This window comes from Malaclemys terrapin, chromosome 2 (assembly GCF_027887155.1).
Source record: "Malaclemys terrapin pileata isolate rMalTer1 chromosome 2, rMalTer1.hap1, whole genome shotgun sequence".
NCBI classification, from domain to species: Eukaryota; Metazoa; Chordata; order Testudines; family Emydidae; genus Malaclemys; species Malaclemys terrapin.
The window spans coordinates 239395749-239422771 of record NC_071506.1 but is presented as its reverse complement, the minus strand read 5'-3'; the positions used below and the strand labels follow the sequence as shown (position 1 = coordinate 239422771).

The following is a 27023-nucleotide window of genomic DNA, read 5'->3' as shown; positions in this document are numbered from 1 at the left end:
ATCAGATTTTGCACATATGAACAATCATAGCTGAAAATGAAAGGAGCTGTGGGCAAACAAAATCATCTCAGAAAGCTAAGAATCGGAATAACATACTTGGAGATAGATTACATAATCAAGAGCTATCTATTACATTAAATGTGGTGATTGAAGATCCTTTGTTCAGTACAACAGGATCATTTTAAGAATAGTCTATCTAGAAGGCTACAGTTTAAAACACCTCCCACACTGCTCTGATTATGTCACTCCCGTTTCTTTGAGTTTCTTTAATGGCCTCCTGTCTGCTTCTGCATCAAGTGCAAACTCTTTGTCTTTACCTTCAGTGCTCCACACAACTGTGCATGTGACCCTTGCTTCCCATTTCATTTTTAATTGGAGTGTATACGTACCCTAAGTGGCCTCCCTTTTGTCTTTGAAATCCCACTCCACAGCTCAGTACCTTCAGTTAATTTACTTACCCCTGCTAATTTCTATTCTGCTGCTCTCTACCCCTTCCTTCACCCTTGGTCAAAAAAAGACAAATAACAAAGACTCCCACTGACTTCAATGGGCTTTGGATCAGGCTGAATATAATCTTCTTAATTTAAAAAAAAAAAAGTCTAACATTCGGTTCCTGTTCCTTTTGAAATCAGTGACAAACTCCTATTGACTTCAATGGCAGTCAGATTGGGTTTCAAGGCCTGTATTCAATTTTACCTTACTTGCAGTTGTCTTCTCTGTCTGTTCCCTCTCACCTTGGTCTGTTGTGATCATATATTATTAGATGTTTAATTTACACTGTAGCTCTTTAGGGTAAGATCTGGTTTTCCTACAGAGTACAATGTATCTGTAAAATACCAGTAACACCTGCAGTGCTATGGATCCAATCCGTAATAATAATAATAAATAAAATAATAAAATAATAATAATGTTGGACTATTGTTTGGTGTCAGCATTTTCAAAATATTTGCAGCATTTGGGCTCATCTGACATCCGTCTTGACTTTCTAAAACAAACTGCCACCTTGTGGTACAATTTGAGACAAGTCTGTAGAAAATTAGATCTATAGAGATCTAGGATTTTTTGCCCAGTGGTCTTCAGAGTTTCACCTTTTCTTTCCAAAATAAAAAAATCCAAGATATGCTACTCCACATTCGGAGATAAAGTTTTATTATGATTATTTGTCAATCCAAAACATAGGGCCATTTCTAACAAAACTTTACTCATACAAGTAAAATCACATTGAATCCTGTTGGATTACTCATACAACTAAAAATTTGTAGGACCAGGCCCACACACATAACATAACCTTATAATTAAGGCTACAATTATGTCATGGAAGTCACAGAATCCGTGACTTCCAGAGACCTCCCTGGCATTTTCTGCTTCAGCCCCAAGGGCTGCGGGACTCTGGAGCTGGCAGCCAACAGGGGCCCCAGAGGTCTCAGCTGCTGCAGGTGGCAGGGCTGCCCATAGCTCCCAGTTTCTGTGGGTGGTCCTGCATCTACCAGTCGCTGGGCCCCGCAGCTCCAAGCCATAGCGGGTGGCGGGGTGACCACCCCAGCTCCGAGTCGTGATGGGGGGATCCTGGAGCCACAGCAGCACAGGGTGCTGGACCCCCTCCCCCTTCCCATTTTATCAGTTATTTTTAGTAAAAGGTCAGGTGTACTACCGGACAGGTCACAGGCTTCCTGAATTTTTGTTTATTGCCCGTAACCTGTCCGTGACTTTTACTAAAAATAACTGACAAAACCTTATCCTTACTTATATCTATTTTTTTTCCTGCAAAGTCACCAGTGTTTTGAGACTGCTATATAGTACAATCAGTTTCAAAGCCAGTGTCTGATTCTCATTAACACTAAGGTTCCAGATATTTATGCCCATTTTAATACCCTGTACAGTGCCAGAGTGATATAGGGTTTTAGCATTAATGAGAGTCAGACCCATAGAATAGATCTTTCAATGTCTCACTCACTAGGTTGCAAGACTCTGTATACAGCTCTGATCAGTGATTTATTTAAACTAGATGAAAAACTAGTGCTGCATATAAACACAAAAGCTTTGTTACGGTGAAGTTATAGTTGCAGCCACCTAGTATTTTGAGTATATAGCATCTTTTGAGAACGTAGTAGTTAATACAAATGTTAGGAACCCCGGAAATGCAGCAGATGTAACAGGGCCATCCACCAATGAGAATGAAAGAAGGATTTATACAAAAGACATCCTGATTGTATGAAAAGTCCTTCACTGAAACTAATCTCAAGTTAAAGCTAGGCCCAAACAACTACCATGAGCCCACACCAAAGAACTAGTTTTATCCTTCTGCCCATGTGGCAATGGTAGAGATCTGAGCAGTCTGTTGCCTCACTGGAGTATGTCTTATTATGTATTCTTTAGCAATTCTGCATGTGGTTTAGATTCAGAAGAGGCAGCAGTACTTGAACTGAACAATCAGAACTAAAGAAGATGGAGATATTCAGGGCCAGCTCTAGCGTTTTTGCCGCCCCAAGCAGCAAAAAAACAAACAAACAAACAAACAAACAAAATGCTTCATTCTACAGTGGCAATTTGGCGGCAGGTCCTTGCTACACTGGTGCCTGGAGCCGGCCCTGGAGATATTATGACCCCTAGAGAATCCCAGTACCAGAGGCCAACAGGCTCACTGGTATCTGATAATGAGTTTCAGCTGGCCTGACCAATTCAGTGTACTCCAATTCACAGAGGTTATGATCCGTATATAAAAGATGTCATTCACTGTGTTTTTGGAAAACTATTAACTCACTTATCATTAATATTCCTGTGGGATGTATGTATGCGGTCTGTACTAAGAGCTGTGTATATACATTGGAATGACGACTAAAATGTGTTTAAGGCAGGCGTGTCTTGGGGAGTTGGTAAACAGGCCTGCCCTAGACAAAGGAATTTGTCTCGGGCACCAGCCCACTCATCAGGCAGTGACAATGAAGGTCAATTCACATAGAAGGTAAACAAAGGTATCAAGCTAACAAGTGGGAAAGGTGACAGCTTCCAGCAGGAAAGAGAAACTTTATCTGGACTATAAAGAAGGGGATCTGAACCTCAAGTGGCAAACAATTGAATCACCTGATTATATACACAATGTTACTGTATTTAAAAGTTTATACTGGTGATTAATATCATAGTAAAAGGTCTGCATTAACACTATATAAGGAATTATGCATACTCATGGATATTAGGCTTCACAGTCTGTATCCAAACAAAGGAGAAACAGGTCTCTTCCAGACAGGAGGGAAATGTCACAGATGGAATGTTACCTGTCTACTATGTAAATTAAATATGGTGGAATCAAAACCGTGGAAACCCAATTTACATACAGAGGGATGGGAAGCCCACAGGAAGAGAAAAAAAGCATGAAGTCATCCTGCCTCTTGAAACAAGGCCATTAAACTTTGGAAGATATAAGCATGGGTGGCGGGTATCATAGGCTGGGGGAAGCTGTGCCTCTCCAAACACCCAGGCGTGGCTCCACCTACGCTCCACCCCCAGGCAGCTTCCTCCTGCTTCCCACTCTGTGGCTCTTCCCCTGCCTGTGCCATGGCCCCGGATTGGGGTGGGGCTGGTGCTGGGCTTGGTCCTGGGCCCACGGCGCACTGGGGTCTGGGGTTGTGCTGCCCATCTGGTGCTCCGGCGCTTGGGGGGGGCGCTTCAGGGCTGGGACCACACCACCCGCCCACCCAGCGCTCTGGGGCTGGGGAGGCTGGGGCCACGCTGGGTGGTCCCAGCGCACCCAGCCCTGGAGCGCCCATCAATCATTTTGGAGCAGGTCCCTCGGCCTGCTCTGTATTTGCCCATAGTGTGAAAATGTCAAGTGGTTTTACAACTACAGTTTCAAAAGTAGCCACTTATCTTGGGTGCCCAACTTGAGACATCTTGGGTCTGATTTTTATTGCTGCTAACCACCTGCAGCTCCCATTGAATGTAGTTGGATTTGTGGGTACCAGGGACCCTTGAATTGAAGCAATGGGCATTCAGCACCTCTGGAAAACCGTGTCCAAAGTGTTTCAAATTGAGCATTCGAAGGGTGAGTCACCCAAAATAAATGGCCATTTTTGAAACTGTGGCCCTCAACTGTGTGCATGGCAGACTGTGTACAATTCTAGGTTGTGTGTGTGAAACTATAGTGGGTAACGTTTTCCAATGCTATGCCATGAGGCTTTTGTACTGCAGTTCTGTGACAACGAAGGTTGGTGTGTCAAAAGCAGAGCTGAGCAGAAAATGGTAATTCTGTTTCCTGGAGGATTTTGAGATTTTGAAATCCAGGTTAAATACAATCATGATTCTCTTCCCAGCTCTACTGGAATCCTGGCTCTCGGGCAGCCAGCTGGTAGGCTGCCCTGGAGCCAGGGAGCCTGAAAGTCCAGGCTGCTCAGGAGCTGTGAGCCTAGAAGTTTGAGCTCTTAGGGCTTCCATACTCTTAGCTCCCCATCAGCCAAAAAACCTGGAGCCTGGGCTGCCAAGGAGCTGGCTGGGGGACCTGGCAAGAAACCTGGCTGCTGTCCAGTGGAATTGTGTTGACATCAACGTAGTCACATGAAACGTTTTCATTTTGACCAAAAAAAGCGTTGCCAATTTTTTTTCAATCCAGCTCCAGCAAAACGGCTAATATGGAAAGTGCTGTAATGGGTCTCGTTACTTGCAAACGATAAGACAAGCAAGTAGAGTTCTGGCAAGAACCTTGCTTATAATGAAGACTCACAGGTCTTGAACTCGGGTCTGTCGGCAGCTTTCATGTCCTGGTTGCCGTCTGGTGGCTTGCTAATCACTAGTGGGATGAGTGGTTAATGGAACATTGGCCCCAGCAAAGACACTGCTCACAGAATCTTGACTGGAGGAGCGCCCAGTCCCACCTGTTATCTGACCATGCCTTGTAAGCTGGAAGGAGGCACAGGAAGTTGTCTGTGCAATTGGGCAGATACTGGCTGGCTGCTACCTTGGACCCTGCCTTCTTGCCTGACTCCTGAGCCCAGCTAGCCTGACTTGTCCCTAATTCCTGCTTTCTTGATACTTGACTCAACTCCTGACTTGACTCATGCTCTGACCCTTGAGTTGACTTCTGACTCTGACTCCTGCTCCGACCACTAGGGCTGACCACCCAAGCCCTGGTCGTGATGCTAACTGCTTTCCCTGGGAAATGATACCAGAATTAAGCACCTTTTAATTTAATTTTAATATTTTTTACACCGGATAAAAGTCTGATTAATGATACTTCTTCATATTGGTCTCATAACCACGGCTGTCTGTGCTTGCTTTGACGGAACTCAGAGTATGGTGACATCCAAGATAGGCATTTCAATGTCTGAAATGCTCCTTAAATAGAACAAACAGATCAGCATGACTTAGTGATAAAATTACCTTCTGGTTTACAGGCTCTCCAGCATGCGACTGCACTATAGGGAACTCAGCACACCCCTCTGTGCATAATATAAACAAACACAGTTGAGAATAGACCCAGGTGAGACATATACAAAAGGAGAGAGCATGGAAGAAAGGATTACTCGGGCTGCGACTGCCAAGTTAATGAAAAAAGCTTTTCTTGAAGCTCTAAAATCAAATGACTACAAAACGCTGGAAGATATTTTGATACAAAAGCAAATAGATGTGGACACAGTGTTTGAAGTGGAAGATGAGAACCTGATTTTGGCATCATACAAACAAGGTAAAAGCAGCAGCAGCTGCTGCTGCATTTGCAAAACCTAAGCAAACTGGTCTTAGTAACTTACTTTTGCAGAAGCAATTGTTGTGTTTTATCCCTTCAAAATGTTACTGCTTACATTGATTCATGAGCTATGACTTACATAACCAGTCAAAGGTCTCTCGGCCTTATGCTTCTTAGAGAAGCCCCTGATGATCCCAAATATATTTATATGGAGATTAAAAACTAATGGGTTAATACTGCTCCCTCCTCTGTGGCCATGTAAGTCACCAAGACATGGTGTGCTACCGCTGCAGTATGCCTCCTATTTCAGAGGCTCCTTACATCTTATCTGGTGGTTTAGGTTGAGGGAAAGCCCACCACTATCCTCAGACCTGTAGGTCCACGAAAGCCTGGAGAAAGGATTCCTTTGCTCTTCCCCCCGCAGAGCACCCTAGAGCACAGCCAGAATATGTAAATATATTGGTATATATAAATTCCCTGTACATACCCAATCAATCCACATGAACAAGCCCACCCAGAAACCTATGTTGTTTCAAGCTTCCCATTTTCAGCTTCTAGTAAAAATGAGTATATTCCCCTTAGTTCAATCCCCAGGAAATGCCCTAGATCTTGAATGTTATTTGATGGGAGATGTTTTCTTTTTCAAAATCATAGAATTGAGATGCCATAGTCTATTGTTAAATCAGAACAAGTAATCTATTGCCACCCTGGGAAAACAGTCAAAACAAACACTTCAGCCACAGAATCCTCTTCGCGGGATGGAAAAAAATAAAAAAGCTCATAGCTAGGTACTGACCAATTTCCAACACATTTATATCTTAAAGCAATAAAGCAGGTTTTATGCTCAGCTAGCATCAAAGCATCCCAATATTTACTTTCTGCAAGATTTTCTCACATGAATCTAAGAAGCAAATCAGCCGCCTTTTTCAGGTATTAAGCACACATGGAAATAAACACCTTCAGTTCAATCTCTCAGCTAGTACAACAAATAACCTTTTTTTGTCCATGTTTGAAGGGCTAATAATTTCACCTTTGCTTATTTCCTGTGTATTCGATACATGGTTTTTGCTTCTCTGGTTTCAAAGAGACAATGGTGATGCACAATCAATATTTGTTTTACTTGGATGGGATCTGAACAATCTCACACAATGATGAATATAACTCTTTAAAATATTGTCTCTTGTATTGCTCTCAGACTAAAGAAAGTTCATGTGTTCCTACAAATTTAACCCATCTTATTTAAAATGTGCAAATTGAATGAAGACGGCCATAGATCTATCCCCTTTGGAGGGGTCTTTCCTCCCTCATGAGGCACATGCACCTGTCTCCCCAAATCACAACAATGCAATTATTCTCTTTGTTGCTTGAGGGCATTCCACTGACTCTAGGGGAAATCCTGTCTTTGTTGAACAGCCTGAATAACTAGGCTTTGATAAAGGGAGATCCAAGAGGGCAGAAAGAAACCATCCTCATGAAAGCCCTGATCCTACATCATTCAACTCAATGGGAGCTTTGCCAGGAGCTTTGTAGGATCAGAATAGGATGATACTATATCCCCATGGCTGCTCTGTTTCCTCCCTTGAGGGGAATGGCTGGTGGATTCAGGTAGGACTAGTCTTCTCTGCCCAAACTCTTTCACTTTCCTGTTCCTGGACCGCTCCTGGAAATAGCCCGTGCCCTGGGGCACAAGAAGCCTCTATGAAGCAAAACTATAAAAATGGTATAGTGGTGTTTAATGCTTGCTCTTGTGTATTTAGCAAGAGCTTCCATATCAAATTTGTACCATTTATAGTTTACAAAGAAGGATTTTCGAGCTACCAACTCACAGGCTCAGCTTGGTAACTGAAAAATCAAAGCAGGGCTCTTTCTGTATGCCATAGCTCATTGGCAACAAGTCTGGAATCTGAATCTAGCTGGCCAACTTTGTAGTCGATGTATGAGTCAGGCAACTTGCTCTTCTGCATCTATATAGGCTGTGCCATACTGGTAGTAATAAAAGCTTGTATTTCTCCACAAAATAAATTGCTACATCTTGGAAGCAGATAGCCATAGTATTAGAATGCTGCATTCACAGCTACTTTTATGACTAACATTTAAATGAAAATCAAGCATTTTATAGAGTTTTTTTTAAAAACTACATTACCAAACAAAGCATATGATAGATATGTACTTGCCAATTTAATTATGAGGAAAGTGAATTACACCCACTGGAAGAGGAAAACAACAAACATTACAAGAACAAGTTATATACTACCTGTTCCTATTTTTTCTCTCTAAAATAGTATATACGTCTAATGCAACTATGTTAATGTTACATTAGGGATGAACATTTAATGTCATGTATGCTAGGAAGTGCAGAAATTAAGTTTCCAATTACCTTGATCCCAATGTACGTTCTGAATATTTTTGGGGTATTCATTTTATGCCAATGCAGTGTTAAGCCTATGGATTTATCCACCATGCGGGGAAGAGAATGGCCGGGGTATGTGTGTTATGGGAGGGGGAAAGCCAGAAATAGAAAATTTTATGTATGTTCAATGCAGTTCAATCTTACATATCGCATTTCCTGAATTTTAACTGAAACTTATCTTTGTCTCAATGTACATTTTTGTACTTAGAACGGGTATTGGTTAGAGAACAGGACACAAAGTTTGTAACTCTGCTGCTCCTGCTCCAGATTATTTTCTTTTACTTTTATATAGCTTATTAAAATCACCACTTCTGAGACTATGTGCAACCATCAAGAACCAGGCATGTTTTGGGTACAATAGGGGGATGCTGGTGGGGAACACACTAAGTTCACTACAGACGCTGTGCCATGTGGAGAAGATAAAATAGTTGTGCACGTTTCTAAGTTCTGCTTTTTTAATGTGGGTGCTGTCGTGTCCTGCTTAGTGCTGGCCAGTAGGTTTGGCCTAATTAGGGTGACCAGATATCAAGAGTGAAAAATCAGGACAGGGGTGTGGGGTAAGAGGGGACAATATAAAAAAAGCCCCAAATGTCAGGACTGTCCCTATAAAATGGGGACATATGGTCACCCTCGTGCAGACTGGCAAAAATGACACAATATTCGATCTAGCACCATTCTAATTTTGGTGGCTTGATGATCGCTGCGATTAGGAGAATCCACCTCAGAACAGTAGTGATGACTGGTGATCAGGCCACTGTGTGCAAGAGCACCACCTTCTGGTCAGAGAGAAACTGGGAGAGTGAGACGGGAATCAGGAGCAGCAGCAGCCACCCTGCTCCTTCACCCTCCAGGCCCAGAAGGAAAATGTCAGCGATGGCCATGATGCTGTTTTCAAGTGTAATGGGTTCTGTAATGTGAGCCTGTGTTTCAAAGAAAAAAATACCATTGTTGCAAGATATTGCTACAGGGTAAAATGTTGAGGGAAGAGGGGGTATCAGCAAAATTGCCAGAAAGAACAGTGAACATTTTTGGAACCAAATTTCATGCAAAAATGTCATTGCCATCACACGGACCTACACCTGCGAAGGGTAGCAGGTGACAGTAAGTCTGTAATACTGCTGTAGCTACATTGCAAGGGGGCAACCATGCAACATGCATCATGAGCCCTTCCACAGGAAGGCAGACCCCAGATCCTGATGTGAAATCCTGAGTTCTCCTACCCAAGGAACAACATGATGTGCTACCTGTTGAGTCAGAGGTCTAACTTGAGTAGAGTACTGCATTAGAACCTAGGGGTGCGATACTCAGCTCTCATTAGACATGCTCATGATAGGGCTCCTTGATGTAGTGTGCTAAAAATGGTAGTGTAGCCACAGTAGCATGGGCTAGCCAACCTGAGTACAAACCCACCAGAACCCCCCCCGAGTAGGAGCTTGCCGGTGCTGCCTCTTGCTGATTCCCATACTACCCCAGCTACACTACTATTTTTAAAAAGCAACAGAGGGTCCTGTGGCACCTTTAAGACTAACAGAAGTATTGGAGCATAAGCTTTCATGGGTAAGAACCTCACTTCTTCAGATGCAAGGCTGAAGAAGTGAGGTTCTTACCCACGAAAGCTTATGCTCCCAATATTTCTGTTAGTCTTAAAGGTGCCACAGGACCCTCTGTTGCTTTTTACAGATTCAGACTAACACGGCTACCCCTCTGATACTACTATTTTTAGCTCACTAGCTCAAGGAGAGTTTGAGTTCAGTTACATGGCAATTCATCTGTTCAAAAATCAATCCATTCAGCCTGCATGCTGGCAGTGCTTAATGAAAGTAAGGTTATTACTCCAGAGCACTTTGCATACACTAGACCCTAACTGATTAAATTACATTAAGATAAATTAAAGCTGAACTCCAACACCCTTCCATCCTCCTCCAATTAGTCTAATTTAAAGGCTCATCTGGAAGATTCTTATTCAAGGCTGGTAATGCATCTTCAATTTTACAGGATATTGGCTGCCTAGTTATAAGTTAAAATCATCTTGGGCCACTGGACTGCACATATCAGCCCTGTATGGATACCTGGAGAGCCTCATGGTACTGTTAAATCACAAAGCGGCCATCAACTACAAGCCAAATGGGAAAGCTGCTATCCACGTGGCATGTGACGTGGCAAACGTTGAGTGTCTCACGATCCTTTGCAACCATGGAGCGAACGTTAACTGCTTTTCGCTGAGCGGCCACACACCCTTACACTTCTGTACAACAAAGGCCTCTGTGCCTTGTGCCCAGCAGCTCATTTGGAGAGGTAAGTCAGACTATAACTTAGGCAGACAAGTACCTCTGAGGTTTAGCAGGAGTTTAAGGGTCTGTATTATTCTGTTAAGAAGCAAATAATCCTATTTCATGCTTTTATAGCCCCCTAGTGCTTCACAAACAATGCGTATAGAGCCCCACTGAAACACAGCCAACTAGGAGGAGGGCAGCAGCCCAGCTGCAGTTTGGAGAGCAGGAAATTTCAATCCAGGGCACCAGGGCAAACCCTTCCTCATGTCAAAAGTGGTCTTTAATGTCCACACAGAGTAGGCAAGGCCTTAGCTGCAAAAATAAATGCACACAGTCATAATGTGCACTGGCGTTTGTATCTTTGATAGATAAACCGAGAGTGTTTTTCATTTGAGTTCAGTCCTCCCCCCGCAAAAGCCTACAGCTTTGTCTTTGTCCTAAAGTTACAAGAAGTGTGTGCGTGTAGGTGGGGGGTAATTCCCATTGACTTCAATGGAAGCAGGATAAGCTCTTAAAATAACTGCAAAGGAAGAAAATAAAATCAATATTACTTACAAACCCCCCACCCCAAGCTATCTTCAAAGAACATTATTAAGTTGCTAAGTCAAATACTCAAAAATTAGGAAATACCAGAATTAATGTTGCCTGTGCAAGCCTAGTCTGGTCCCTTTGTCCATATACATTAGGATACAGTCTATAATTACATGATCACAGGACTTCTGCCTCCTTAAGCACCGAATGGATAGTACTCGTGAACGAATGAACCAACCGGTTATTCAGTAGCTTGTTTTATCCTTGTTAATTGTGTGGCCCCTGGCTTTATTTACTGCAGACTCTGGGTCTGGGTCCAGGCTCTGAAGACAATTATTGCTTTCTGTCATGGGGTCTCTCACCACACTGGTGCCTCCTGCTGGCCATTTCGGGCATTAGCTCTGGTCAGCAGGTGTGCCCTCCAGTGGTGGTGGCTCTCCCATTCTCATCTCTGCCTGCAGACCCACTATAGTTCCAGTCTCACTGCCTCTGCTTCGTGGCACAGCCCTCCGGCCATGTCACACTCCAGGTTCCCCCCTTCTGGGGAGAGTGAAGAGACTTCTTTCGAAACAGTCTAGCCGCTTCTCACAGCAGCTCAGCAATCGATAGCCTGGCTGCTTCTTCAGTGGCCAGTGGGGGGACCCCGGCCCACCCACTACTCTGGGTCCCAGCCCAGGGATGCTGTAAACAACAGCTTTCCACTACCCCTCCTTTCTTTCTCCACCAGTCTGTCTCAATTCCCTGGGCCTCTTCCCAGGGCCTCAGGCCTGCAAGCCCTAGCAGCCCTATTCACAGACAGAGCCAGCCAGCCAGCCAGCCCGCCCACCCCCTCCCTAGGGCTTCCAGCAGCAGACTCCCTTGGTCTGAGCTGCAGCTTCCTTTTATATGGGCCAGCTGGGTCCTGATTGGTTGGGCCAGCAGCTGCCCTAATTGGCTGCAGACCAGGGCCAGCTCCAGGGTTTTGGCCGCCCCAAGCAGCCAAACAAAATCTGCGGCGGCAATTCGGCGGGAGGTCCTTCACTGCAAGCAGGAGTGAGGGACCGTCTGCCGAATTGCCACCGAACAGCTGGACGTGCCGCCCCTCTCAGAAGTGGCCGCCCCAAGCACCTGCTTGGTAAACTGGTGCCTGGAGCCAGCCCTGCTGCAGCTACTGCCCTAATTGGCTGTTTTCTTGCAGCCCTCCAGGCTGGGTTTTAACCCTATCAGGGCCAGTGCAGGGCAGATGCCCCATCACACTTTTCTTCTGGGCTTTTCTATGGCACTCATCAGTATAGTATCTGAGCACTTCACAAACACTAATGAATTTATTTTCACAATACCTCTGTGAGATGAGCTGGTTTCATTATCCCCATTTTACAGATGGAGAATAGAGGGGCAGAGAGGCTAAGGTCAAAAGTGTCCACTAATTTTGGCCAATTTGAGACTGATTTTTCAGAGTATTTAGCACTGTATAGCACTATGTTCAAATCACAGCTCCCATTGACTTCAATTGCAGCTGTGATTACTCAGCATTTCTGAAAATCAGACCTTAGGGTATCAAGTCAGGCATCTTGAAAATGAGGGACACCCAATTTGTGACTGTGTATGAGAAGTTTGATGCAAGTGATTTCCCTTGTATCACATAGGAACCCTGTGACAGAGGCAGGGATAAAATCCAGTTCTCCAAAGCAGTATTCAGCTGCCTTAACCATGAAACCATGCTTTGTCTTCCTGCAGTCCCTTGCATGCCTTCTGTCATGTCCAGGTCATGGGTGACCAGACCTACTAGTTGGAGCCAGAATCTGCAGTCACGAGACAGGACTCCTGGGTTGGGATACCAGGAGGTCAGAAGCAGGAGACAAACTGGAGATCAGAACCACAAGTTGGGAACCAAAGTCTAGGTTGGGACAGGCTACCAGCGGGTCAGAGGCAGGAGACAAACTGAAGGTCAGCAACCACAGGTCAAATTGGGTTGGAATGCCAGGAAATTGAGCCGGGGAGTGGGTAGTACAAGCCACACAGCCCAGAACAGGGTGAAACCTAATTGTTCAGACGGCTTCCTGTTCCTGATGCTGGCTAATCAGCTGCTTTGAGACTCTGCCAATTGCACCTCAGGATGGGCACTCACACTGGGGCTGGGCTTTATGGGTCTCAGGTAGGCTATTGCTAATAGGCTGCTAGGTGGAGGATTGGCGCAGGGCTATACCCATGAACCTTGCAGGCTTGGGTTTAAGACTCCTGAATGATGGTATTTTCTGCAACACACAAAGTAAGGGTACTGCAAATAACACTTTCTTCATTTCCCACCTCTGATGCATCCTCTAGAGTAGGCCCATCCTGTGCACTAAATGAAGCAGGGGTCCCATTCATAAAAAACAAAAAGTAATAATGCAATTAAAGTCTGTATTGTAATGCATATGCACAGACAACCTGAATTCTGCCATTACTTAACTTTTGAGTGTTTGACTTTGCAACCGTAATAATGTTTTTAATGTTGTTTTTTGTGTGTAATTTTCTAGGTTTTTTAAAAAAGCAACTGGAAAAACAGATATGCCATCATACTGACACCTGCATGGGTCTTCAGCAGGGTTGAAACTTTTAGATGCGTTACATAGAACTCTGCCACTTGAGTTAACAGAGTAATTGATAGCAGTGGTAGGTTGTTATCCTCCTTGTGGACCAGCACTAGCAGGGAATGAGACACTTTGCCAGAGGGTTTCACAGATATTTGCTGACAGCAGAGAAATAGTAAGATTTCAGAGATCTTGGGTTCCATTCCAGTTCCTGGAGGGGATTGTGCTCTACTGGGCACAGACTATTATGCCCATTCCCCCAAACATGGCCCTTTCTACCCCTTCCTCTCCAATCTGTTCCTATCCCAGTCCTGTCTCATCCCCATGCCTGGCTTCTCATCCCACTCCCATTCTCCTCACTTAGCCATTTCCAATCTCTACTCCTCAGGCTTCTCATCCTAGTTCCAGTCTCCTTGCTCAGTAAATCCCCTCTCGTCCCCAGGAATTCCCATCCCAGTCTCACCCCCCCCACCCAGTCTGGGTAACCTTAGTAACCATTCCCAGTTGCTCCCCATCTGTCATCTCCTTGCACCCAGTTTCTCTCCACCCCACTGCCTCCAGTATCCCTCCCTAGGCTCCTCATCCAATCTGAATTCCCTCCAGTGACTCCTTGTCCCCATCTCTTTGCAGAGCAGTCCCATTTCTCTCGTCACACTGCTTCCTCATCAGATTTCCCCCACTTCCTTCCCACTGCCCTATTAATTCATAATCCCAGTCTCCTTGCCCAGCCAGTCCCATTATGCTCTCTTCCTCCTCATCCACTCTCAATCTCTTTCACAGCCAGGGTTTCCCTGTTCTCTTCTGTTGTCTCCCTGACGAACCAGTCCTGATTTCTTCTGTTTCCCCCTGGCTCTCCTAGCCCAGCCAGTCCCAGTCTCCCTCCTGGTCCCCAGTCCCAGTCTCTTCTCCCACTACCCTCAGTCTCCCTACCTCTTCAGACTCCATGTACTAAGCAACTTCCCCCACCCTACCACCTGTTTTGGCTCTTGTCGCCTCTGCATTTGATTTAGGCAGCTTCCTCCCTGCAGTCTGGGACCAGCAGAGGGTGCGGGTGAGGGACAGGCTACCTGCTCTCAGTTCTGGTGCCTGGACCCAGATCAACCATGGCTTGGAGCAGCCAGAAACTGCAATTTCAGGGAAAACCCTGCTCAGCTCCTTGCAGCCACAGTCTGGAGCATGCTCACTGCAGGTGGAGTCTTCAGGGAATTAAGCTGCAAGTCTCTATTGAGCATGTGCAAACTGTGATTTTTAAAAAAATGTATAACTTGGCCAAAGTTGGGCCAGTTTTCACAAGGATGGCAAAAGACCCACACTGACACAAAGGCCACCCTCCTTGCCAAATGTAAAGTCCTTGCTCCAAAGCATAGGGATGCTAGAGCTGCTAAAAGAAAAGGTAATTAGAGCCGTATATTTTTCCTTAGCTTTGTACTTGGAAATAGCTAAACCATTCTGGCTGAAATTTTTCAAAAAACATTAACCTGGGACAAACACTCAGCATGGGAAATTTCAGCCCAAATGCTTAAAGCATGGCAACTGAAAACAGGGTCTTATAATGGAAAGAGCTGGGTAATCTCAATACTAGGCAGTGCTATCAGTCCCACCTATTGTCAGAATCATGGCAAATGCAAGTGCTTTGGTTTCATTTGCTACATATGTCATTACTGCAGACCTTTCCTTAGCCTGAGTTCTCAGAGCCAGCATATGCCTTGTGGGCAAAGCAATCTATGATCCCAAATAAATTACCACACTACTTTCCTTCGGCCAGAAGATACCTGTTATTTTGTTTAGTAGAAAAGAAAATTAACGCCATCAATTTTATTCTGCCTGAAGCAAATAATCCTGACAGCAGGAGTTAGTTTCGCTACCATAGGAAAGCATAAAAAGTCAAATGTGCTCTTGCAAATGCAGTGTAAGATGCATCTAAATGAAAGTATGTATTCTAAAGCCTTCCTCCTCCCACTTATCACTAACATAATAATACCTTACAATTACAGAGCCTCCTTTCATCCAAAAGCACTTTACAAACTTAAACTCCTATGCAAACTCAATATCGGGACTCCACACAAAATGGAACCACCTCTGGGGTGAAACATGGCAGCTGATTAATAGAACAGCAACAACCCAAGCTCGGTGTGACTAAAACTGAGCTCTTCATCTTTCTCTGTTTCCCCCTTTTCTGTTAATGTTAGCAAACCTCCTGTCCCTCAGCCTGATGAGCCAGACCTAAATTTTTCATACTGCTTTCTCCTCACCCTTCTTGATGCTGGCACAAAATCAGGAATCAGCCCACTGTAGACATAGCTATGTAGGGGCTTCTATAGGACTGAGCATCAGGAAATCTATGATGTTTGCACTTACCCTCTTCTGTGCTCCTCATTCTGCTGAGTTTGATTCCCCTCCATTCTAGGAAGTGGAATCTGTCAACTTGTTTTATAAACAGTGTTTAATTTTGCTTCTGCAATGGCTTGCAATTACTTGGGGGCAGACTATTTGTCACTAGGATGGAGTGAGATGGTCAGAGATTCAGCCACAGTAATCAGGATATAAAGACACCCCCTAATGATTTTGGCAGAAACAACATAAATAGCAAGACAGACTTTATGCTCCTTTTCCTTTGGCCATCATTCAGAAGCTGCAGACACTGATTGCTCAGTAGATGGTGCTGTTGTTTCAGCAGGAATATTAATTTAGCAGCGAATGCTGCAGTTATACCAACCCCATTACCAGCTTGAAAAAAGGGTCTGATCCTCAGCTGCTGCCTTAAGTGGAGCTACACTGATTTACACCACCTGAGGGTCTGGTTCAAAATGCTTTTCCTCCTGGACTCCCTATTCATGAGATGCATGCAGCAATCACTGTCAGGTGTGTTGATTTGTGAGGGGCTTTCTACTGGCATTAGAAGTCAAAAGTATCCCCTTTTCTTCACTGCCTAATTTATAGTAGAAAGAATTTCAGATACAGATTTGGACCTGAAACAAAATGAACCCAAAACATAAAAATAGGCCCGAGCTGGGAAGGTTGCATCTGGATCCAAATATAGATTTTTTAAAAACTCGCGGGCTTTTGCTCTACGGTGGAGGCATGGGAAACTCAGAGGCCATTGCCGTGGACCATCTCCACATGGAACACGTATCCTTCCAAACAGCTTCCCAGTCTCTTTGAAAGGTTGGCTCCTAAGGGGGCCACTGACTGTGCCCCCTCTTCTGTACCTGCCATATATTCTGCTCCAGGGGAGGATGTGCCTTACTGCAGACTTTGCTGGTGGTAATTTCCAACAGATTTTTGGAAATTTGCATGGCCCTGACTCTGCTCCTTAGTAGACCTGGTCGGGAACTTTTCAACACAACCAAAACTTTATGTGGGAAGGTACCAGTTTCAACTAAGTTTCTTAGATCCAGGATGGAATTCCTGGGCCGAGGAGACCCCAGAATAGTAAATAACCTGATGGTTTGGGCATTCCTGTGGGATGTAGAAAACCACATTCAAGCCCCTGCTTTGCCTAATTCAGACCAGGGATTTGAATCTCCATCTCACACACCCTGGTTGACTACCTCAACCAATGGATTATTGGCTATTCTGGGGCAGGTGTCTCCCAATCTCTCCTATTGGAGCTGTTCTACTTTGTATAAATAATTAAATATTCATTGGGCAGAAAGCCAAAGAATGACAATAGCCCAGTGGTTGGGGTGCTCATCTGGGAAGTGGGTGACCAAGGTTTAAGTCACTATTCTGCCTCATTCTCCTACCACCAAGGTGAGTGCCCTAACCATCAGTTATTGGTAAAGCTGTGAGTTTGTCACGGACGTCATGGATTCCATGACTTTCCGTGACCTCCATGACTTCTGAAGTGGTTGGTATGCCTGGCTCAGGGGCAGCTTAGTCAACCTTTGCGCCAATCGCTGCTGCTGCTGGAACAGTCTCGGGACACCATGCACCCCCCCCAGCAGCATAGTTTGGATGTGGGAGGGGGCAGGGGGTTAGGGGAGGGAGCAGAGGGTTGGGGCACAGGACAGGGCTTACCTGGGGGGCTCCCCAGAGGTGGCGACATCCCCCTCGCTCAGCTGCTAGGCAAAAGCAAGGCCAGGCAGCTCTGCAGCCAGGAGGCTATTTTAGTCTATTCCAATCTTATGGCTGGAGCCACCAGGTGGCGATCTCATTTAGTCTTACAATTTCTTTTTCTTACCATACTAGTAGTGTCCAGTCTTTGAAGAAATGCTGTATTGTTGTTAGTTATGCTTTGAAATTTCTTTTTGGGGAGCTGTGGCAATCAGTAAGGCAGTTTGCTCTGTGCCTTAAATCCTCTAACTAGAGTCAATTCTTGGAGACAGAGTTGCTCTCTAAGAACTGGGCAATGATTCTTATGCTGAGGTTCCTGAAAGGGGGGATTGCCTGCATGCTGTTTGTGACCACCTCTGTTCAAGAACTTATGTATATAGTGTAAAATGAACAAGCTGAACTAAGAATATACCCAGACTCTCATTTCTCTTCCAATGGGAAGCCAATCTGCAAGGCCTCTGCAACTTGACTGAGAGGTGACAATTCTGATCTATTCATATTCTGATCCTCTGCCAGTTAACATGGTATTTGAGCAGGAGAGCCACTGCTCTCTTGACACATTTTTCTCCTTTCTGCAGCATGCTGTGGAGAAGATCATGTGGCCTTCTGGGAGGAACTTCTGAGCTAGACAGGCAAACAAGTGATATGTGTGCTATAAATACTTAGAGAGACAGCCCAGATGAGATGTATGCATCTCTAGAAAGAAAGAGATTTTTGTGTTTGCTTTTTTGTGGTGATGGGTGACCTTATGAAAACCTAGATAGAGATGTATGCATAGAGAGAAGAGACTAAGAGGTGGGGAAAGAGGATATAATAAGTGGAGCTTTGGTTACAGAACAGAGCCATCATGTACAGTATCTTTGTGAAACTGGCTTAGAAAAACAATGTGTATTTGCGCAATTGTCTCCCTTGATTCTTCTTCTTAACAGGAGCAAATGTGAACATCACAACAAACAATCAGGATGAAGAGACTCCCCTGCACACAGCTGTACGTTTTGGCATCCCTGAACTGGTGGCATTTTACGTGGACCAAGGAGCAAATGTTGATGCTGTCAATGCCCACATGGAAACTCCACTGGCCTGTGCAGCTTACTGGGCCCTTCGCTTTAAAGAGCAGGTGTACAGCATGGAACACCACCTAATCTGTAGGATGCTGATAGACTATAAAGCTGAAGTTAATTCTCGTGATGAAGATTTCAAATCACCACTCCACAAGGCTGCCTGGAACTGTGACCATGTGCTGATGCACGTTCTGCTTGAGGCTGGGGCTGAAGCAAACCTGATGGACATCAATGGCTGTGCCCCCATACAATATGTTCTGAAAGTGACATCCGTGCGGCCAGCTGCCCAGCCTGAAATCTGCTACCAACTTTTACTGAATCATGGAGCAGCTAGAATATATCCTCCACAGTTCCACAAGGTGAACGATGTATATGGTGCAATGGTGCTACTCTAGAGTAAAGTTAGAGTGAAGAGATGATATTTTGATCTGAGTTAGTTTTTAGGGACCGATTCAAAGTTCAGATTTGAGTTCAAATAAGGTTAGGGTTTGAATCAGGATTTGATGGTGCCAAAACCTTGTGACCTGTTCTTGTGAGACATTAGCCCAAAATGACAAAAATCTTGCAAGATCAGCTGTTCTCATGAGATTTGCCCCTTCTCGTTGTTCCAAGAGAGCTGCTACTAATGCCAGAAATAGACCCCTTTTGGTTTTGGAGCCAACCAGAAACCAAAACTGTAAGTGTTGGTTAAAATCTAAGGATTCAGATCTTCCCTCATTTCAGATATACTGATATGCCTTAGTCAAACCCCAATTACTGGGCTCAATACAGGGGGAACCAGGTGACATTTAATGGTTTGTGATATATAAAGAAGGCTAGACAAGGTGATCTACCAGTCCCTTCTGGCCTTGAAATCCATGAATTTATGATGAATCATTTACCCCTGAAATTCGAAGGCATCACATTTGAGTTTTAGTCCTCTTCTAACATGCAGTATGAATAGGAAAAGCCAAGGAAGAGGGTTGACTAGAGAGTGTGGGGAGGAAGATCAAAATATCCCCCAAAGAATTTCTTGAGGTCTGCAAAATCCAGGGCACTCATCAATATAGAGATATGTCATTACTCCAGGCGAGGAGAGGGCTTTCTGTACTGTGTATGGAATATAATATGAGCCTGTCGATGCTAGCACCTACGGTGTTTTCACCACTGTTTGAGGAATTTCGTATGTCAAGACCAGCTTGTTTTCATAGTATAGACTGGGCCTTCCCTTGAGAGAGTATTGTGTAGAGGACTGGGAGTCAGGCCTCCTGTGTTTTATTTTTGTCTCTGCCACTGACCTGCTGTGCAGGGACAGCTCCAGGCACCAGTGCAGGAAGCAGATGCTTGGGGCGGCCAATGGAGAGGGGTGGCATGTCCTGGTTTTTGGCGGTAATTCGGCAGTGGGTCCCTCAGTCCCTCTCAGAGGGAAGGACCAGCTGCCGAACTGCTGCCGAAGAATTAAGCGGTGCGGTAGAGCTGCCGCCCAAGTGCCGCCGATAGCGGCTTTATCTTTTTTTTTTTCTTCACCACTTGGGGCAGCAAAAAAGCTGGAGCCGGCCCTGTGCTGTGTGATGGTGTGTCAAGTCTCCATGCCATAGTTTAACCACCTGTAAAATACGTAATGTGATATTTTAGCTCATAAGGGTGCTCGGAGGCATACATTATTAATGCCTGCACAAGGCTGTGCGGAACGGTAAGCATCCAATAAATGCAAAGTGGCATTGCATGAATGTGAGCAAGGGCAGGATTTGGTCCACTCTCAATTAACAAGCCATATTAGAGTCAGAACTGTGTCCAGGGCTCTTGCATGATTTAAAAGCTTGACTACCTATTTATAACAGTGTTATTTTCCTTCCTTTGTTTTACAGTGTTAGTCAGGGCAGGACTTTTGTTCATATTCACGGACCTGTTCTCTGCTCAGACATGCATGAAACTCCTGTGATTAACATTCATCAAACTTATGCCCTATGTGGGGGAAGGGGAGTGGGGGGATTGTTAGTACATTTGTGACTGACAGCCTTTAGAAACGAGGGCGAAGATTGCTGCCATTCATGAAGGTACACTCTAACCCAGATGTGGCCTAATGGATAAGGCAGTGGGGTAGGAACTGTGAGAACTCTTTTCTATTCCTTACTGTGGCACTGATCTGCTGTGTGACCGGGGGCAAGTAATTCATCTCTTTTTCCTCTCCCACCTTCAGTCTGCCCTGTCTCTTTAGATTGTAAATGGCCATCTCTTACTATGTCTTTGAACAGTGCCCAGCACAACAGGGCACAGATCTCAGCTGCAGCTGGTAGGTGCTAGTGAAATTTAAAGAATCATAATGTCTGCTTCCCTCTTGCAGGTGTTGCAGGCCTGTCATTCCCACCCAAAAGCCATTGAGGTGGTCATTAACTCATACGAACACGTCAAGTCAACATCAAAGTGGAGAGCAGCTATACCCGATGACGTCTTTGAGGTAATCTTTTAAAGACCTTCCACTTGTGTTTGCAATGTTTGCCTCCCTAACATTTCCACCCAGTCACAAAGAAGTGATTGTAATTACAGATAATGCTTTGGAAAGCCTAATCCAAGAGGATAGGACGAGTATTTTATAAAATGGCTTGCACACAGAAACAGGAAACAGAGAATGCAGTGCCGGTTCTAAGCAGTAGCCCTGAGAATTTCAGAGCTATATGGAATATTCAAGTCTACATTGCAACTTTAAGTGACAGTTCATTTTTGAACAGGGTATCGGAGGAGCACACAGCAGGAAAAATAGAGATACTTGACATTTTTCACGTGGAAAGTTTTCTCACAGAAAAATACTGTATGGTCGTCAATGATTTTTTTTCTTTGTCAGAAAATATATGTTCTGAGGCCAAAAAAACTGATTTTCCATTAAGAAATATTAAAAACCCATTTTCATTTCAAACCAGCATTTTAAAATGAAATTACAAGTTTTGTTTCATTTGGACATAAAAAGTCACCATGTTTCTGATTTTCAGTTCAAAATAAGTAAACAAAAGGATTTGCCGCATCAACATGTCTCTTTGAAATGACAGATTTTCAGTTTTGACATTTCTGAGTCAGAACTCTTCAGAATTTTTCATTCTACTAATTTCTTTTTTTGATATTTGAACTTCCTATTTGGATTTGGACCAGAAGCTAATTTCAAAATGTCAAAATTTCCTGTGGGATGGAAATTCCATTTTCAGAACTTTTCTAAGTAACAGTCCCTAGAGGAACTCTGGTTGAGCCAGGCACAGTTTCTCCAGGGCATGGGAGCGCCATTATCCTTTAACTCAGTCTAGCATGTGTTGATCGTGCCCCAGTTCATCTCTGCTGGCTAGGATGGAGGGAAGCGGATGGCTGTTTGGAAACTTTGGAAAGTTTAGTGCCATTGCTGCTGCTAGGTGCATGCAGTCTTTGCTGTCAAGGAGAGCCAGGATTGTGACTGTGGCTGACCTGTCTGCAGGGCCCTCAGTGAGTAGATTTCTAACATCAGTGAATAGTATAAAAATGCCATGTTGCGTCTATGTGACACTGCATGTTTTTGAGCCCTGTTATGGTATTTCTAGCAATTTGGTCATAGCTCCAGAAGGAAATTCATGACATGTATAGACATCCATGACTAAGGCTGCTGGATGAAAACAGAAGGGGCCTGGGCTTGGGGTAATTTAGGTGAAAAAATTCAGCATAGACATACCCTGAGTCTCCTCTGAAATCAGGAATAACTCCACTGAAGTCAATGGAGGAACATCAATGTGAAGCTGGTATAAATGGGATGAATATTGTAATAGAATGAGCAACTGTATTATACTATTCTGCCACGAGGTGGCACTGTGTGTAAAATACTTTATTTAAAGGTAATCCTAGCCATACCTGGCAGTGCATTACAGGATCTTATGATGAACATATCTGGTGTGGATAAGCAAGCTCTTTAGCCAGTCCATATCTAGTACAGAAGTACATGAAATGGTGGTAGCAGTGGGATTAAGAACAGAACCAAAAGGAAAACAGCAACAAAGCTTGCAGATAGAGGGAACAAAGGTTGCAGGATCTCATCAACATGCCACTCTTCAATGCCCTGGAGAACTTCAGCTTTGACAAACTTTCAGAATAGACAGACTGGAAGCAGTATTTTGCAAGATTTCACGTTGCTACCATGCTCCACAAGGAAACTAATGAGTATCTTCTTTAATTTATGCTGTGGGGAAGCAAGCAGAGCATATCTTTAAATCCTTCTACTTTACTGATGACAGTCACAAAGATGACTATGAAAGGGTTCTGACTATGTTTGATTCATACTTTATATCTCAGAGAACTATGAAAGAGCACGTTTTCACCAGGAAATTCAAGGACCAGGGGAAAATGGTGAATGTTTTATTGCAGCTCTGCATGCATTGGTTGAAAACTGATTTTGGGAAAGCAAAACATGAAAATACCAGAGACCGTCTTTCACAGATGCTACAATGAAGAGAGATCCAACTCTAGCCGCAGCTATTCAAATAGCAAAGCAGCCTGAACTGGTGAAGCAGCAACAACATGGGTAACTTGCTAAACTTGACAAATAAGACACTAAGTTGGAAGCTGTGAACAGATGCAGCAGGAGTGCTAAAAGTCGTTACCATAAGACCCCTGATGAAAAGAGAGAGAATTCTCAGCCTAAGAGGGACAAATTCCAGCCTACATGCACAAGGTGTGGAAAAAGTCATATCCTAAGAGATGATGCATGTCCAGCCAGAGACAGATGGTGTATTAAATGCAAGAAGTATGGACATTTTACAGCTGTTTGCCACACCAAAGCAGTCAGACAACCAAGAGCCATTGTTTCTGGGATCTATCACGTGTGAAGACATAGAGCCTTCCAGGAAAGTGAAATTGAATATTCATGGCAAGATTATTGATTTTAAAATTGACTCAGGAGTTGACATCACAGTTAGCTCAGAAGGGATTTACAATCACCTTCAACCCCTCCAAGGGCTGACATCATCTGACACAGCTTTCACTAGCCCTGAGGTATTCTGAATTGCATGGGCCAGTTCACTACAGAAACAACTTACAACGACAGAAGCTATGCATTCAGAGTGCATGTGTTCAAAAGATCGAAGACCAACAACTTCCCCAGCCACAGCGTGGCAGCCATGATGGGCCTAATGAGAAAGGTGGAAGATTTGGATGGAGGATTTGATGATCTTGAACTTTTGAAAGGAGACCCAGCACAAATCCATTTAAGAGGCAATCTGAACTATACAGTGTACAAACACCTCTACCAGAGAGACCTTGGAAGAGACTAGTTACAGATTCATGCAAATTCAGAGGACATAATTACCTGTTCATTGGGAATTGTTTTCCCACCTATATAGAAATTTTGTACCTGAAAGACATAATATGTCACAGTGTTATTGAGAAACTGAAGTGCATGGTTGCTCACATCAGTATTCCAGAACAACAAATGATGGGTGATGGACCACAATTCACTGCAGCAGCATTTAAGACATTCCAAATGAAATATGATTTTGATCATATTATTAGAAGCCCACATTACCCGCGAACGAATGGAGAGGCTGAGAGTGCTGTCCAGGCAGCCAAGAAAATCCTACAGTAGGAAGATCCAGTCCTTGCTCTTCTGAGCATAGGCGTAGTTTGACTTCTACATTTGTGGGGGGGGCAGGGCTGGGGCCAGCTCCACATGGCAGGGCCCGGAAAGGGAGTGCCACCTCCACCCCCTGACTCCTCTTAGCAGGCCACCCAGCCTGTCTGGGTTGGGCGGGGGGCACAACCAAAAATTCTAACTCAAAAGGGGAGTCAGGGGCTCAGCTCAAAAACTTTGAAAACCACTGAAAGTAGGGTGCATGCAGGGGGTAGCTAGGGGCTGTGTGCAGTGAGGGGTTTAGCTCAGGGTGCAGGGAGGGGCTGTGTGCTGGGAGGGCCCCCTTGTGGTTGCTGTTCCCTGAGGGCCCTGTCAACCCCAGAGCGTGGTTCTGCCCCACCTCTGGGCAGATGTTACTCACTGCATGGGCAGTCAAAGGGGGCTGGGAGTTTAGGAGTATCCACAGCCCTGGACACCAGCAGTAGGAGATGGAGGAGCAACACGGCTGCCTGCTCCATGGCACCAGCCAGAGAAGCAGCCGCCCTGCACTGCCCAGCTCTGGTTTCCTGCCTCTGACCTGACCATGGTGTGGGGTGTCAGGGAGGGGAAGCAGAAGAGGTGTGTGTGTGTGTGTGTGTGTGTGTGTAGCTGCCCCGGGTCTGCTCCACTCTGGTTAAGGCACTGCAGTTTGGGGGGACAATGCCCTCTCTATGCCTCCCCCAAATGCCGCTCATGCTTCAAGTTACAGATCTATACCAATAGTGGCTACTGGATATAGTCCAGCACAACTCCTGATGGGAAAACAACTCAGAATTACTGGTCCTATTTTGGAAAAGAACCTATCTCCATAGTGGCCAGAAAGAGAGTAGCCAAATCAGATAAAAAGGTTAAGTGAGTTTATGAACACTTTTACAACAGACATCACTCAGTTAGAGAACTGCCGGGTCCAGAACATGGTGACTGTGTTTATGTCAAATTGGATGGAGAAAAAGGATGGACAACTCCAGTTGCTGTAAAGAGAAAGAATTCAGCACCCAGATCAAATGCGATCAAGTCCAGTGGTGAAGAGTTCAACAGAAGTCATGGACATCTACAATTTGTTCCTCGGAAAGAACAATCAACAGAGCAAACTCTACAAAAGGCAGATACAGAACAAGAAGAAGACTCAAGACAGTTGTTGCAACTAATGGCCAACCAGATGACCAAGCTGTTACATGTTTGGGTCACGTAATTAGAAAACCAGCATGATATTGAGACCCTTAACAGACTGATAGGTACTGAACTTCAAAGATAATGTGATAGTGTAAATACTGTAAATGGTAGAAAAGTAGATCTTAAAGGGGGAGATGTAATGGAATGCCAAATTGTATTATACTGTTCTGCCTCTAGGTGGCACTGTGTATAAAATACTTCATTTAAAGCTAATCTTATTAAAGCCATACCTGGCAGTGCATTAAAGGATTTTATGATGAACACATCTGGTGTATATGAGCAAGCTCTTTAACCAGGCCATATCTGGTACCAAAATGCATGACAAATATCAGACCCAAAGATACTTTCAGCTGTTCTTAAACTCAGGTAACCCTGAAAGTCTGAGCCAGATGTAAAAGTCTCACTTAGGGTATGTCTGCATTTCAATCATGCTAGTTTGGGTACTAGTAGTAATGAAGCCGCACAGTATGGGCTTCAGCATGGGTTGTACAAGCATACCTGGAGTAATTATTGCAGCGGCTGGTCCGCGATAAAGTCTGTGCTGCCGCAGCTTCACTGCTACCAGTATTTGAGCTAGATTAAAGCTAGTTTAGGTGTGTCTACCCAAGTTGGAATCATGCCCCTGATGTGGTGTAGACACACACTTAGATGCCACTGCTCAGTAAAATGAATATGTCATTGCTGCAAAATGTATCATAGAACCATGAGATGGTTATAAGTGTTTTCTCCAGATTTGCCCAGTTTAATGGGAGACAGGATCTTATTGACCTAAAATACATTTTGTTTTGTCTTTGCAGAGGCACAGAGATTTCTACGACTCTCTGTTCACCGTGTGCAGTAATTCACCACGGTCGCTCCTGCATTTATCTAGATGTGCTATTAGACGAATATTGTTCAAAAGATGCCACAAAGGAGTCCCTTCACTTTCCATTCCACCTCCATTGAAGAAGTACTTGCTTTTAGAACCAGAAGGAATCATTTATTAAGTCTTAGCAAAGCAGACGGATAGTACCTGCAGTCTCTGGGTCTGCACACACGTGGAGGGAATTACCATCAGGGAGTTTTTACTAGGGAAAGTCGAAGTTCTTGGCAAAATTCTTATGCAAAGAAGGATCTGGTTTCATAAATACCAATGCCGAACTGCTCTCTCCATTATATGTACTGATCCTTTGTTCAATCTAGTTTTAAATTAACTGAACCAAGTGTGACTTCCACCACTTCACTTAGATAATGATTCCACTGTCTATTAGGTATCACTGTTGAGAATGTTTTCCAGATATCCAACACAAACTGCCCTTGATATTGTTTCAATTTGGTTTTTTTCAACCATCATCTCAGGAAGAACAAAACAGGATAGTGTCAGAAAAATATCTTTCTCATCAGAGTCAGCTACATCTTTCTCCAAAAAGAAAAAGATCAAAGGGCTTTGAATGAGGCCCATAGACTGAGTTCTGTATTTTAAGTTGTTTTCCTATGGATTGCCACTGAATTGGATGTTAGTTTATTATATGCTGCATTGCATCATATCATATAATGTTTTGTCATTCACTGTAATTACATCATTGTGCCAGTGGAGCAAAGAAGAGATTAGCAGTTTGAAGAACAACAGCTTACCACAGCCTGGATCAACTCTGAAAAGTAAAGCAGAATGATTACAGCACGCTTGGCTCCTTCTTATTTAGCCTGAGTAATAGGAGTTG

General features: G+C 44.2%; 1 protein-coding gene across 1 annotated transcript; it reads left to right on the top strand.

Moving 5' to 3' along the window:
* The first annotated feature begins 5496 nt into the window (after nt 1-5496).
* Nucleotides 5497-26918, top strand: ASB4 (ankyrin repeat and SOCS box containing 4). The gene is made up of 5 exons (XM_054019799.1): nt 5497-5674; nt 10080-10379; nt 18426-18916; nt 20881-20994; nt 26121-26918. The coding sequence occupies exons 1-5, from the start codon at nt 5497-5499 to the stop codon at nt 26307-26309; spliced, it is 1272 nt and encodes a 423-aa protein (XP_053875774.1). The 3' UTR covers nt 26310-26918.
* Nucleotides 26919-27023: the final 105 nt, after the last annotated feature.

Coding starts and splice junctions, on each gene's coding strand:
- ASB4 (XM_054019799.1), top strand. CDS start 5,497: ATGGAAGAAAGGATTACTCGGGCTGCGACTGCCAAGTTAATGAAAAAA. Junction 5,675..10,079: donor TTTGGCATCATACAAACAAG/GTAAAAGCAGCA, acceptor TCAATTTTACAG/GATATTGGCTGCCTAGTTAT. Junction 20,995..26,120: donor TACCCGATGACGTCTTTGAG/GTAATCTTTTAA, acceptor TTGTCTTTGCAG/AGGCACAGAGATTTCTACGA.